Genomic DNA, 15,910 nt, shown 5'->3' with positions numbered 1-15,910 from the left:
ACTTCATAGCACTACTGACACTTAACAATTATGTTAATGCTGCTGCTGGTCATTTTACAACAAAATCAGTGAACATGCATTGTGTTTTCCATCTCAGACTATACTATGAATATTTATTATTCTTAATTAGATCACATTGTCCTTTAAATTCTTGAATTATAGTGGTTTAAAGAACTATACAGAATTTACTATACATGGATTTTCTCTCCACTGTGAGGGGCTAAAGAGTGAAGTTTCCTTACAACATTAATCATTTTCCCCAATTATTCTGTCCATGATCTGACATCATTACCAAGCAGGCCAGATTTCAACTCTGAGCTTGTCCTAACCCCCCGAGAAAGAGCAGGAGAAAGGCCAGAGACAGCACTGCCTTTGGATTATCTTCCTAGGACCTGGCTTGATGCCACCCACCATGTACTCTAGTTGCCACAGGCTCTTTGCCAGCCTCTGCAGAAAACAGAATATAGAAGTGTTATACATGATAAGCAGCTGTGATATTGTCTATCTGCCTAAGTGCAATGTACTCCCTTTGCCTCCTTTGCTGAGCTACAGGGAAGTCCATGGGCACAGAAAGGAAACAGTTGAATGTCTTTGCTTCCTTCTGTCTCCAAAATGCCCTGAATCACCCTCTTTCCAGGGAATGTGTCCTACAAGTAAATTGACCATATACCCAATTTGTTTGGGACAGTCTCATTCTGCCATTGGTGACCTGCCATAATTATATTAAAAGTCTACCTATCACTTTCAGGAGTGTTCCAGTTTGGTCAATAAACCATATGGCCACCCCATTTATAAGGCACAGAATGGCTTCACACTCACAGCCTGGACATCTATCTACCTGTATAGGTAGAGAGTGAAACCAACAATTTTCATAGGAACAGGAAAAGGGTTTTTTATGTATAAATCAGCTATTTATAAGCATCTTGTATGAGCCAATTTAACATGATTCAGACGTGGATTCTGAACCCTAGGATCCTAGGTCCTATCTAAGGAATTAGATATATGCTACTCAAATACAAGGTAGAAATGTAATATAAATGAATAGGTTTGGGGTTTAGAGAAACTTAAATAATTTATATATTTTGGGAGGATATTGATAATGGTGGAAGAGTGGTGTTTTATTTGGGTGTTATACAGGAAAGCAAGAATCACTCAAAACGTTGTGTCTAAATTCATTTAATCAGCAGTATTGCTTACAATGCTAGTTCTTTTGATTCATCACATTAGATGTTTTGCTTTGATTTACATTTCCTTCTGATATTACTTGGTTTTACTTGTCAGATGCTGATCTGCACATTGAAACAAAGGAAGAGAAACTAAGAACTCCTACTGTCCCAGGCAGAGTGGTAAGTCAACATTTATTTTTTTAATGATCAGGATATATTAAATAAATCAAGAGTTGCCAAATTCAAGACTAGAAAGTATGGGCTTCCTTCAGCCTTCCAGAAAATAGAGAAAAGCTGTGAGCTGTCACCAAGAGCAGTGGCAATATCAAATAATAAATTTAAATACAGAACAATTTTACCATTTTGTATTTTTATATTTAATAACTAGACCTTTTCTAACCTGTAAGCACATAACTATTCACTAAAAATGGTGCATGTGGGAGATAGCATCACCTATAACAGGCAGCTGCCACTAACTGTCCTTACTCTCCTACCTCCACTGTGGCCAAGACTGCCTTATGTATGTATCATGGTGAAGAAATTGGGACCCCATAGTTCACTAGCAGAAAACAACATGATTTTTTCTCTCCATTATCCTTTCAAAGCCACTTGGTAGGCTTTCTTCTAGTCACTCTCAGATGACATAAAATTTCCCAATTACCAGTAGTCATGAGGACAGCCTCTAACTGTGTCATCCAATGCTATAATCATACAACTTTAAACATCTTTCCAAGTTAAAACTTTTCACCTTTACCTAGCTTGAGTCTGCATCACAGGGCAGTTTGCTTTGGGGGAAGGGTCGTAGAAAGGTTGAAACTTCTGAACCTTTCAGGATTGGGACCCAGGAAGAGCAGGTCTAATAAAAAAGAGACAAACATGTATGGTTTGTCCTGTCATGATGTGGTAGTGGTACCTTCTTCTTAAGACAGTTTTCCAATGCTAATTCTTTATCTTCTTGGAGACTTTCATGGGTTTCCCACTAGGGTGTACATCCAAATGTAGTTTTATGACAGAGGAAATGTCTTGACCCTTAGCTCTCAGGCTTTTAGCCTTGAACTTTTCTGTTGGATCAATTCACGAACCTTGGGCAGAGTTTTCAAGATGGCTTCCAGCCAACCCTCTCCCAAGGGTGGAGTTAGCAGCCTCCAGGAAAACAAACAAAGCTTTGACAGCTTTGGCTACTAAAACCTTACGTGGCTCGCTTTCACATTACAGGCTGCTGTTCTCTTTGTGTTCTACTTACTTAGGTTCATAGCCATAATCTCCTGCTTCTAGACTTCCCAGGTAGATATCAGCCTCCTGAAATGCCAGGCAATACATAAAATGGCCTCCCAGTGGTTCTCTGAAAGCTCATCTGAAATTAAGTGTCTCTACCCATCGATCAGCTCTGTGGTACTTATTTTCAGTTGCACACATTTATACACACTTACTTCTACCTTTTTAAGTAAAAATGATCTAATTTTCATGAATGAACATGAAGGACAAGAAGAAATTTCTTATTATAGTGGGTTGAAATGTGACCAAAAAATTTCATTTTACCCAGAACCTGAGAATGTGACCTAAAGTGGGTCTTTGCAAATGTAATTAGCTAAGAATCGAGATGAGATTACACTGGATAAGGATGGGCCATAAATCCAATGGCTGGTGTCCTTACAAAAAGATGAGAGGACACAGAGATACACAGAGAACAAGGCATTTAAAGACCTAGGCAGAGATTGCAGTTATGCTGCCATAAGCCAGAGAATGCCTGGAGCCAACAAAAGCTGAAAGAGGCAAGCAAAGGTTTGCCCCTAGAGCAGGGGTCGTGAACCTATGGCTCCCGAGCCAGATGTGGCTCTTTGATGGCTGCATCTGGCTCACAGACAAATCTTTAATAAAAAAAATAATAACGTTAAAAATATAAAACTTCCTCACGTATTACAATCCATTCATTTCCTACCGCTCATGTTCATGGTTGCGAGTAGCTGGAGCCAATCACAGCTGTCCTCCGGAACAACACCAAATTTTTATTGGATAATGCATAATGTACACGGGTCATTGTATGGTTTTCACAGAATTACAGTTTAAAATATGTGGCGTTCATGGCTCTCTCAGCCAAAAAGTTTCCCGACCCCTGCCCTAGAGCTTTTCAAGGGAGCGTGGTCATGCTAAAACCTTGCTTTTGGACTTTTAGCCTCTGAACTGTGACAGACTTTTGCTTTATTTCATTAAATGTTATGGTAGCCCTCAGGAAACTAATACAATTACTAAGGTTTGGGTTTGTTGTTGTCAGAGACATTGCTGTTGATTTGGATGTATGCTCCCATCCTGAAGACTAAAAGTTATGGCCCCATGGAACATCTAAAGCAATGTCCAGACTAAGCAAATCTATGGGGACAAAGGTCAATTAGTGATTGCCTGAGGTCAGGATGGGAATGGGGATTGGCTATAAATGGACAGGAGAGATCTAATAGGGGTGATAGAAATATGCTCAGATTGGGTTGTAGTGATAGTTGCCCAACTTGATAAATTTATTAAAAGTCGCTGAATTCTATACTTATAAAAGGGTGAATTTTATATGTAAATTATACTCCAATAAAGTTTGTTTTAGACATACCTAAAGGCAGAGGAAATTTTAAGAGCCAGAAATCATTGCATCTAGTCTAGGGCAATATATTCTTTGGGAAATGTGTTGAAAGTTGTCAGTCAGGCAAATCAGTGTACAAGGTCTGTTTTGATTACATGCTGCCCTTCGGGATCAGGGATCAGAGAGAGTATTTGAAAAATATGTTTTTTGTTTTGTTTTTACCAGAACATTCAGTTAGAGGACTTACTGAGATGAGGAAAATTAAAATTTGCTTTCTAGCTGTTCTGTTCAGATTTGCAATTAGGGAACTTTCCACTGCATTTATCTTTGGAGATAATGATCCCACAGCTCAGAAATAGCAGTGTCCTGCATAACAAAAATTTCCAGGATGTTACTCCCTGGAAAAAAGTAAAATACAATGTGAAAAAAATAAATTCAGAGCATATGTATAATGTGAATATATATAATGTATAATTATATACTATATATAGTGTAATTTTTTTATTTTTGTATTTTTCTGAAGCTGGAAACAGGGAGAGACAGTCAGACAGACTCCCGCATGTGCCCGACCAGGATCCACCCGGCACACCCACCAGGGGGCGATGCTCTACCCATCCGGGGCATCGCTCTGTTGTGACCAGAGCCACTCTAGCACCTGGGGCAGAGGCCACAGAGCCATCCCCAGCACCTGGGCCATCTTTGCTCCAATGGAGCCCCAGCTGCAGGAGGGGAAGAGAGAGACAGAGAGGAAGGAGAGGGGGAGGGGTGGAGAAGCAGATGGGCACCTCTCCTGTGTGCCCTGGTCAGGAATCGAACCTGGGACTTCCGCACGCCAGGCCGACGCTCTACCACTGAGCCAACCGGCCAGGGCCTATAGTGTAAATTTTTAATTGAAGTATAACATGCACTTAGAAAAGTGTACAAGTCCTAAGTGTTCAGCTTGATAAGTTTTCACAAACTGAATACATCTTTATAACCCACATTTAGATTAGGAAGAAAACGTCACAGAAACCTAGGGATACCCTCATATTTTCTTTCAGTTACTACATCTCACCAAGAGTATTCACTAACGTGATTTATAACATTATACATTTGCCTACTTTTGACCTTTATATAAGTGGAATCATATAGTCATTTATTGTCTTCTTTTGTTAAATTTATGAGGTTTACCCATTTTTTTAGTATGTGGTTATAGTTTATTCTCATTGCCGTATAGAATTCCAGTCTGTGAATATACCACTGTATTAGCTCCTTATTACTCTTGTAACAAATTAACCCAAATTTAGTGACTTAAAGCAATATAAAGTGATTCTTTTATAGTTCTGAAGATCACAAGTCTAAAATGGGTCTACATAGCTGTGTTCCTTCTGGAGGTTTTAGGGGAATATCTAGCCCAGCTTCTAAAGGCTACCTGTGTTCCTTGGATCCTGTCCCATTCCTCCTTCTTCAAGGCCAAGTAAAGTGACATCTTCTTCCCTCTCTGATCTCTGCTTTCATCCTCACATCTTCTCTCTAATCTCTGACCTCCTTTTTTTCCCTCTTCTTTTTCCAAGTGAGAGGAGGGGAAATAAAGAGACAGACTCCCGCATGCGCCCCAACCAGGATCCACCCAGTTACCCTATCTGGGGCCAATGCTCTACCTGTCTGGGGTCATGCTCACAACCCAGCTATTTTTAGCACCTGTGGTAGAGGCTCCATGGAGCCTCCTCAGCACCCAGGGTGATATGCTTGAGCCAATCGAGCCATGGCTGCTGGGGGCAGGGAGAGACAGGGAGAGAGAGAGAGAAGGGGAAGGGGGAGAGATGTAGAAGCAGATGGTCACCTCTCCTGTGTGCACTGGGCGGGAATCGGACCCGGGACTTCCACACGCTGGGCTGATGCTCCACCACTGAACCAACCAACCAGAGCTAATCTGACTTTCTTGTATTCCTCTTTTAAGGGGCCTTTTGATTACATTTAGCCTACTCCAATAATCCAGGATAATCTCTCCATTAAAATATCCTTAAATTAATCACATCTGCAAAATCCCTCTTACCATGTAACATATTCATAGGTTCCAGGGAAAAGGACAGGAACATTTTTGGGAGGGGCATTATTTAGCCTACTACAACTACAATATGTTTAATATTTTATTTTTATAATGGGCATTTAGGTAGTTTCCAGCTTTTATCTAATTGAAATAATTCTGCTATGAACATTCCTTTACATGTCTTTTAATCTCACTGTTGGATATATATATAGACTTTCTAGATTACAGGGTATATGCATGCCTAGCTTTAGTAGATTCTGTAAACAGCTTTTCAATGTTTTACCACTTCAAACTCTAACCCAAAGTTGAGAGTTCCTATTGTTTCATATATTTGCCAATGCTTAGTATTGCCCTTTCTTCACTTCCTTTCCTTCCCTTTCTTTTTCCTTTCCTTTCCTTCTTTCTCTTTCTTTCTTTTTCTTTCTTTCCCTATCTTTTCATCCTTTCTTCTCTCTCTCTCAATCTCTCTTCTCTTTTCCTTCCTATTTCCTCCTTCCCTCCTTCCTTTCTGCCATCCTTCTTTCCTTCCTTTTTAATAACTGACATCTTAAGTTGTTAGTTACCCATGTGTGAATATGCATGTGCCTCACTGTGTTCTATTAAAATATCTTGTCCTCCAAAGCTGCAGATTCCTCGAGCAGTTCCTTTTTTCAAAATGGATGAACCATCTTCAAGCACTACTCTAGCCCAGTATGATAGCGACTCAATGAAAAACTATGGATCCCAGCCAGACATCAATTTTCAGTATGTTCCAAGAGAAGATTGCCCTGACTGGTGGCAACTAAGAAAACTGAAAAGGTAAACTTCAGCTTTCAGTCTGGCTTCCCAGAATGTAGAATAAACATTTTACCACTATCTTGGACTTCAGTCTCAAAGTTGTCCATGCAGGCCTTAGCTGAGATAGAGCTGTCTTGTCAGAAAATATTCACTGTGAGCCAGAAGCCTTGGCCACACCGGGACTGAGCAGTGCAGTATTTCCATTTAGACTATCCAATCTAATGATCTAACTACTACTTGAGCATTTTTTTTAAATTTTTATTTATTCATTTTAGAGAGGAGAGACAGAGAGACAGAGAGAGACAGAGAGAGAGAGAGAGAGAGAGAGAGAGAGAGAGAGAAGGGGGGAGGAGCTGGAAGCATCAACTCCCATATGTGCCTTGACCAGGCAAGCCCAGGGTTTCGAACCGGCAACCTCAGCATTTCCAGGTCGACACTTTATCCACTGCGCCACCACAGGTCAGGCTACTTGAGCATTTTATTCCATCCTCTTTTCCTCCCCTTCCCCCTTAATGACTCCACATTCCAAAACTCTGGATATTTAAATTATATCCTTTTTATGAGAGGGTGGGCTTACTTTTACAAAGGGCTTGGGCATCACTGGCCTGATGACAAGTAGCATTTCAAGCTTACCTTCTCAGGACATGAATAGTCTCATGTTTTTAAGCCAAAAGATGCTACCTAAAGCCAAAATTGAAACTACCTTGAAGACAGTACCTAAACTGTGTATATTTCTGGGGTCTGGCACCAAATCAGCCCCATACTTGATGCTCAATAAATATGAAATTTAATTGCAAGATGACAATAGAGAAAGAGTCAACTGACTACCCTTCCTTATTTGCTGCCTCCTACTTCCTCCCCATCATGGTGTTCATTGTCTGACATCTTCTCACCCAGTTAATAGCATCCCTAAGGATGTCTGTCTTTCCCCACAAAGCATGCAGAGCATCTTTCTCACTCAGCATGTATCTCTTTTCTGTTTTCTCTCCTGTCTTCTTATGGTTTTATTCTTTCCACTCTCATCATTTTTATCTAAAGCAAATGCCTCACTCTACTGATGATACAGCCACAGGGCCATATGGAACATGAAAAAATGTGTGTTCTTGCTATTGTCTTTAGTTAACAAGTCATGGTACTTTTCAATCCAAAGTGGAGATAGAATTCAAGTGTATTAATCTATAGCTGGTGCCTGAGGGCAGCAGTTACATTTATTTGCCTGTAGCTCAGTATTCTTGTGGAAGGCAAAAATAAACCCAGATTAAAGGTGAGTAGATCACGTCAAATTTGTGCTAGGTCCCCTCCCTGCCAGAAGCCCAAGTGATTCATTGAAAGAGGTGTGCACTGAAACTGACTGACCAGTATTCAAATAATTAGTCAGCACCACTGATTCACATGGAATTGCTGCCCAGCTACCAGCTCAGAGATTGCCAGATCCTATCTCTATTTAAAATGTCAGGAAATGATTTGACTTTGGGTGATAGATATACAACATAATCAACAGTTCAGAAAACTCAGTAACTAAGATAAATAGTGTGACATTGATACCTCCTAAGATTTTGCACCCATGATTTAGTCCTGACCCTGGATTTTTTCACTGAGAACATCAGAAAGCTAATTATCTGAATGAAGACTTGATTAATAATCACTTCTTAGTGTGAGCAGCTTACATCACTTATTAGTGAATTATAATAATTGCTAAAAGGTCTTCACGGAGCTTGAACTTTAATAATGCAGCCATGATTCTCAGTCATGTAAGTGCATTGATACTTTTGATCAACTTTCTGTTATTCATATTGTCTTCACCTGAGCTTTTCAGCATCTTTTTTTTAAACTAAGTGAGAGTCAGGGAGACAGAGAGAAAGATGCCTGCGTGTGTCCCAACCTGGATCCACCTGCCAAGCCCCCCTATGGGGTGATGCTCTGCCCATCTGGAGCTGTTGCTTCGTTGTTGGCAACAAAGCTATTTTAGCACTTGAGGCAAGGCTATAGAGCCATTCTCAGCCTCAGCACCCGCAGGGGCCAACGTGTTCCAATGAGCCATGGCTGCAGGAGAGGGAGAGAGGGAGGAAGGGAGGAAGAGATAGAGAGTGTATGAGAAGGGGTGGAGAAGCAGATGGTCACTTCTCCTGTGTGCCCTGACCGGGAATCAAACCTGGGACTTCCACACGCTGGGCCAATGCTCTACCCCTGAACCAACTGGCTAGGGCCTTTAATCTTTTTTTTTCTCAGTAAAATAAAACATGTTCTAATTAAAGCATTTAAATATTGCAGAATCTGCAGTGTACATTCCTCAAGAATGTTTTCATCTAAAATGCACATTTTACCATATACATAGGATTAAAAAATCAGGTTCTCACCATACAGTCTTCTTTGCCACTTGCTATTTTCACTTAACATCTTGGATATTTTCCCCATTTGAATACAGGAAGTTAAACTTAATTTTTATTTTTATTTTCTTTTTAGGGAGAGAGAGAGAGAGAGACAGATAGGGACAGACAGACAGGAAGGGAGAGAGATGAGAAGCATCAATTCTTCATTGTGGCACCTTAGCTGTTCATTGATTGCTTTCTCATATGTGCCTTGACTGAGGGGCTCCAACTGAGCCAGTGACCCCTTGCTCAAGCCAGTGAACTTGGGCTTAAGCCAGCAAGTTTGGGCTCAAGCTAGAGATCATGGGGTCATGTCTATGATCCCACGCTCCAGCCAGTGACTCCACACTCAGCTGCTAATCCTGTGCTCAAGCTGGCGACCTTGGGGTTTTGAACTTGGGTCCTCTGCATCCCAGGCTAATACTCTATCCACAGCAACACCACCAGGTCAGGCTTAATTTTTAACTTTTTTTTAATTTATTTATTAAATTTAATGCAGTGACATTGATAAATTAGGGTACGTATGTTGAGAGAAAACATCTCCACATTATTTTGACATTTGATTCTGCTGTATACCCCTCCCCAAAACTCAAATTGTCTTCTGTCACCTTCTATCTGGTTTTCTTTGTGCCCTTCCCCTCCCCCAACTACTTTCTCCTTCCTCGCCCAATCCCCCTTCCCCCCACCCCCCCACCCCCGTTGCCATCACATTCTTCTTCATGTCTCTGAGTCTCACTTTTATGTCCCATCTATGTATGGATTCATATAGTTCTTAGTTTTTTTCTGATTTACTTATTTCACTCCGTATAATGTTATCAAGGTTCATATGATCCGATGTCATCATTTCTTATGGCTGAGTAGTATTCCATAGTATATAGGTACCAAAGCTTTTTAATCCACTCGTCCCCTGATGGACACTTGGGCTGTTTCCAGATCTTCGCTATTGTGAACAATGCTGCCAAAAACATGGGGGTGCATTTCTTCTTTTCATACAGTGCTATGGTGTTCTTGGGGTATATTCCTAACAGTGGGATAGCTGGGTCAAAAGGCAGTTTGATTTTTAATTTCTTGAGGAATCTCCGTACTGTTTTCCACAGAGGCTGCACCAGTCTGCATTCCCACCAGCAGTGCAGGAGCGTTCCCTTTTCTCCAAATTCTCGCCAGCACTTATTCTGTGTTGTTTTGTTGATGAGCGCCATTCTGACTGGTGTGAGGTGATATCTCATTGTGGTTTTAATTTGCATTTCTCTAATGCTTACTGAGGTTGAGCATTTTTTCATATGCCTATTGGCCATCTGTATGTCCTCTTTGAAGAAGTGTCTATTCATTTCTTTTGCCCATTTTTGGATTGGATTGTTTGTCTTCCTAATGTTGAGATTTACAAATTCTTTATAAATTTTGGTTATTAACCCCTTATCAGACGTATTGTCAAATATGTTCTCCCATTGTGTAGTTTGTCTTTTTATTCTGTTCTTGTTGTCTTTAGCTGTGCAAAAGCTTTTTAGTTTGATATAGTCCCATTTGTTTATCCTGTCTTTTATTTCACTTCCCCGTGGAGATAAATCAGCAAATATATTGCTCCAAGAGATGTCCGAGAGCTTACTGCCTATGTTTTCTTCTAATATGCCTATAGTTTTAAGGCTTACATTTAAGTCTTTTATCCATTTTGAGTTTATTTTTGTGAGTGGTGTAAGCTGGTGATCTAGTTTCATTTTTTTGCAGGTAGCTGTCCAATTTTCCCAACACCATTTGTTAAAGAGGCTGTCTTTACTCCATTGTATTTCCTTACCTCCTTTGTCAAATATCAGTTGTCCATAGAACTGTGGGTTTATTTCTGGGTTCTCTGTTCTGTTCCATTGATGTATGTGCCTGTTCTTATGCCAGTACCAGGCTGTTTTGAGTACAATGGCCTTGTAGTATAACTTGATATCAGGAAGTGTGATACCTCCCACTTTATTCTTCTTTTTTAAGATTGCTGAGGCTATTCATGTTCTTTTTTGGTTCCATATAAATTTTTGGAATATGTGATCTATATCTTTGAAGTATGTCATTGGTATTTTAATTGGTACTGCATTGAATTTATAGATTGCTTTGGGTAATATAGACATTTTAATGATGTTTATTCTTCCTAACCATGAGCACGGTATATGCTTCCACTTGTTTGTATCTTCCTTGATTTCTTTTATCAATGCTTTGTAATTTTCCGAGTACAGGTCTTTAGTCTCCTTGGTTAAGTTTACTCCTAGGTACTTTATTTTTTCGGTTGTAATTGTGAAGGGGATTGTTTCCTTAATTTCTCTTTCTGACTGTTCATTGTTGGCATATAAAAATGCCTCTGATTTCTGAGTATTGATTTTATATCCTGCCACTTTGCTGAATTCATTTATCAGGTCCAGTAGCTTTTTGACTGAGACTTTAGGGTTTTCTATAAACAATATCATATCATCTGCAAATAATGATAGTTTTACTTCTTCTTTTCCAACTTGAATGCCTTTTATTTCTTCTTCTTGTCTGATTGCTGTAGCTAGGACTTCCAGGACTATGTTAAATAAGAGTGGTGAAAGGGGGCACCCTGCCTTATTCCTGATCTTAAGGGATTGCTTTTAATTTTTGCCCATTGAGTATGATGTTGGCTGAGGGTTTCTCATAGATGGCTTTTATCATGTTGAGGTATGTTCCCTGTATTCCCACTTTGCTGAGAGTTTTGATCATGAAAGGGTGCTGGATTTTATCAAACGCTTTTTCTGCATCTATTGAAATTACCATATGGTTTTTCTCCTTCTTTTTGTTTATGTGATGAATCACATTGATTGATTTACGAATATTGTACCAGCCTTGCCTCCCCAGAATAAATCCCACTTGATCATGGTGTATGATTTTTTCCATATATTGTTGGATCCGGTTTGCTAATATTTTGTTGAGGATTTTAGCATCTATATTCATCAGAGATATTGGCCTACAATTTTCTTTCTTTGTGTTGTCTTTGCCTGGTTTTGGAATCAGAATTATACTTGCCTCAAAAAAGGAGCTTGGAAGTCTTCCTTTCTCTTGAATTTTTTGAAATAGTTTGAGAAGGATAGGAGTTAGTTCTTTGAATATTTGGTAGAATTCAGTTGTGAAGCCATCTGGCCCAGGACTTTTCTTTGTTGGGAGTTTTTTGATAACTGTTTTGATCTCATTTGGTGTAATCAGTCTGTTTAGGTTTTCTGATTCTTCCAGATTGATTTTTGGAAGATTGTATGTTTCAAGGAATTTGTCCATTTCATCTAGGTTGTCTACTTTTTTGGCATACAGTTCTTCATAGTATTTTCTTACAATATTTTGTATTTCTGTTGTGTCAGTTGTTATTTCTCCACTCTCATTTCTAATTTTATTTGAGTCCTCTCTCTCTTTTTCTTGGTGAGTCTAGTTAAAGGTTCATCAATCTTGTTTACCTTTTCAAAGAACCAGCTCCTAGTTTCATTGATCCTCTGTATTGTTTCTTTAGCCTCTATGTCATTTATTTCTGCTCTGATCTTTATTATTTCCTTCCTTCTACTACATTTGGGCTTTACTTGCTGTTATTTTTCTAGATCTTTTAGATGCAGGGTTGATTTGTTTATTTGAGCTTTTTCTAGCTTCTTAAAGTGTGCTGTAGTGCTATGAACTTCCCTCTCAGTACTGCTTTTGCTCTGTCCCATAAATTTTGAGTTGTTGTATGCTCATTGTCATTCGTTTCTAGGAATTTATTTCTTCTTTGATCTCATTTTTAATCCATTCATTATTTAACAACCTGCTATTTAGTTTCCTTGTGTATGAGAATTTTTGAGCTTTTCTGTTGTGGTTCATTTCTAGTTTCATGCCATTGTGATCGGAGAAAGTGCTTGATATGATTTCAATCTTCTTAAATTTGTGTAGAGCACTTTTGTGATGTAACATGTGGTCTATCCTAGAGAATGTACCATGAGCACTTGAAAGAATGTATATTCTGCTGCTTTAGGGTGAAAGGTTCTGAAGATATCTATTAAATCGAGTTGATCTAGTGTGTCCAATAAGTCTGCTGTTTCTTTGTTAATTTTCTTTCTTGAGGATCTATCTAGTGATGTTAGTGGAGTATTGAAATCCCCTACTATTATAGTATTGCTGTTGATCTCGCCCTTTAAATCCACCAAAGTCTGCTTTATATATTTAGGTGCTCCTATATTAGGTGCATAGATATTTATAATAGTTATATCTTCCTGTTGGATTACTCCCTTTATCATTATGTAGTGGCCTTCTTTATCTCTTACTATATCCTTTGTTTTAAAGTCCAATTTGTCTGATATAAGTATTGCTACCCCAGCTTTTTTTTTCATTTCCATTTGCATGAAATGTTTTTTTCCATCCTTTTACCTTCAATCTATGTGTATCTTTTGTTCTAAGGTGTGTCTCGTATAGACAGCATATGTATGGGTCCTGTTTTCTGATCCATGCAGCTACCCTATGTCTTTTGATTGGATCATTTAATCCATTTACATTTATGGTTATTATTGATATGTGGTTGTTTATTGCCATTTTATTCTTTAAAGCTGTATTCCGTTTTTGCTATATTCTTTTCCCACTTTGATCTGTTTACAACAGGCCCCTTAACATTTCCTGCAGCATTGGTTTGGTTTTAATGAATTCCTTGAGTTGTTTTTTGTCTGGGAAGCTTTTTATTTCTCCTTCAATTTTAAATGATAGCCTTGCTGGATAAAGTAGTCTTGGTTATAGGTTCTTGTTCTGCATTACTTTGAATATTTCTTGCCATTCCCTTCTGGCCTCAAGTGTTTCTGTTGAGAAGTCGGATGTCATCCTTATGGGGGCTCCTTTGTAGGTGATAGCTTTTTTTTCTCTTGCAGCTTTTAATATTTTCTCTTTATCGCTTAGCTTTGGTATTTTAATTATGATGTGTCTTGGTGTACGTTTCTTTGGGTTTCTCTTTAATGGAGTCCTCTGTGCTTCTTGAACTTGTGAGAGTTTCTCCTGCATTAATTTAGGGAAGTTTTCAGCTATGATATGATTGAACAAAGTCTCTATCCCTTGTTCTTTTTCTTCTTCTTCAGGAACCCCTATGATGCGGATGTTATTTCTCTTCATGTTGTCATAGAGCTCTCTAAGAGTTTCCTCAGACTTTTTGAGTCTCTTTTCTTTTTTCTTCTCTGCTTTCATGTCTTCATTCCAGTTTTCCTCCAACTCGCTGATTCGATCCTCAGCTCTATCTATCCTGTTTTTAATTCCTTCCATTGTGGTCTTTATTTCTGATATTGTATTTGTCATCTCTGTCTGATTCTTTGTTATACTTGCTATTTCTTTATTTAGGTGTTCATAATGACCAACCATTGTTGTTCTAAGATCCCTAAGTATCCTTGTAATCATTATTTTGAACTCCGCATCTGGAAGTTTGATTATTTCCATATCACTCAGTTTATCTCCTGAAGGTATCTCTTGTGGTTTCATTTGGATTGAACTTTTTTGTCTTCTCATTGTGTTTGGGTGTTTTATTTGTAGAGTTGGTTGAATCTAGGCTTGGTGTTGTCTGCCTCCAGTTTTCAGTTGTGTTATTTCTAGGTCTTCTTGGGTTGGTATCAGCTGTTATCTGTAATCCACTTTCAGATTTGGGCAGCTTTGAAGTCTTGATTTGTTTGTTTTCTTAACAGGTGATAGTTTTGTTTATTGATCTCAGCAGGGGGCTTCCTTGAAAGTGTATCCAGGAATGCGATGGGTGTAACCTGAGACTCTGAAGGCCTCTTCAGCCAACTAATCTCTCTGGGGGCAGGGTGTTTTCTCAGCTTCAGTAGGAGGAGGTGTATCTCAGATCTCCATGGAGACCTGAGTTACTGCCCCTCCTCCCCACTTCTTGTTTTCAGCTGTGTCTTGTTGCACTGATTGGAGCTGGAGAGATGTCCGGAGATCTCTGATCTGGAAGCAAGTCAGTACTGTTTTGTGGAAGGTTCATTCCCTCCCCCAGCTATGGCTGCCTCCAGCACGAATGAGTCAGCTTTTTTAGTTCATTTCCTGCATTCCTTAGCCCCTCACAGTCTGTCCCTCTCCCTGTCCTTTCTACTTGGGAGATAAGCTGGTCTTTTTAACACACCTCACTCCCTGGTCGCCAGGCAAATGGCTGTGAGCAGTATTTTCTGCTCTTTTCCCTTGGGTGAGATCCCCTCTGGGCTCTCAGCCTCCTTCTCCCCTCCGTTCCTGTAGGCAGAGGAGATTCAGTCGCTCCTTACCAGGTTTGTTGTGGCTTCTTCTTTGCTCCTTGTTTTTTGAGAGCTGTTCTTGTAGTCCAGAGTTGGTTTTTCACGCTGATTTTTCCTAAATTGATTTGTATTCCAGTTTGGTGGTGAGAGCTGGGCGTCTGTGCATCCGCCTACTCCGCTGCCATCTTCCCATAGTTAATTTTTAACTTTTAAAATTGTTAATTGTGTGTAAAGCCAGTAGCCACGGCCACCATCACAGCTGCCTGGCCCATGCAGGTTCGCATTAGATTCGGACAGACGGTAATGAAACAACGGAGCCAAGAACTGGTGGGCCATTAGCTTTAATCCTAGCTTGCACCCGGCGGGCAAGTAAAAAAACACACTGGGCTCCAAAACCCACTCATTCAGTGCTCACAAAGCTACTGAGTTATCCAAGTTCCCCAGAATCAAAGGTTTATATCTCACCAGACTTATTCATCTGTGCTCCTCATCTCCTTCGCTCTGCACAAACTCTGCACAAACTGGATTCTCCCTCAGAATTCCATCATCTTGGCTGCTTCTTCTGGCCTCCTCCACGTGGCTCTGCTCTGCTCTCTAATGCTAATCTCAGGAACCGAGAGAGAGCAAGCTCCTGGTCTGTCCCACTTTATAGTATAGAAATCAAAACCTTTAACCAATATACAAACAAGGAAGTCTCTGATACAAAGTCACTCATCTGAGGCATAATGGAATTCCTCATGAGAGTGCACCACCCCACATCAAACAGGGTGGGAAAGGCTTAGTCTTAAAACTAAGCCTTAGGC

The 15,910-nt window shown here is 39.7% G+C and overlaps 1 protein-coding gene across 3 annotated transcripts in view; it reads left to right on the top strand.

Annotated features, from left to right (window-relative positions):
- BMX (BMX non-receptor tyrosine kinase) overlaps positions 1–15,910 on the top strand; it is a 55,968-nt gene that overhangs the window by 13,921 nt on the left and 26,137 nt on the right. For all 3 annotated transcript variants that reach the window (XM_066248967.1, XM_066248965.1, XM_066248966.1), the window contains exons 6-7: positions 1,282–1,346; positions 6,384–6,559. In XM_066248967.1, coding sequence (XP_066105064.1) covers positions 1,282–1,346; positions 6,384–6,559 — 241 coding nt within the window. The remainder of the gene's footprint in view (positions 1–1,281; positions 1,347–6,383; positions 6,560–15,910) is intronic.

Source organism: Saccopteryx bilineata, chromosome X (assembly GCF_036850765.1).
Source record: "Saccopteryx bilineata isolate mSacBil1 chromosome X, mSacBil1_pri_phased_curated, whole genome shotgun sequence".
NCBI lineage: Eukaryota > Metazoa > Chordata > Mammalia > Chiroptera > Emballonuridae > Saccopteryx > Saccopteryx bilineata.
The sequence above is the reverse complement of the archived record's forward strand: the minus strand, read 5'-3'. Positions and strand labels throughout refer to the sequence as shown.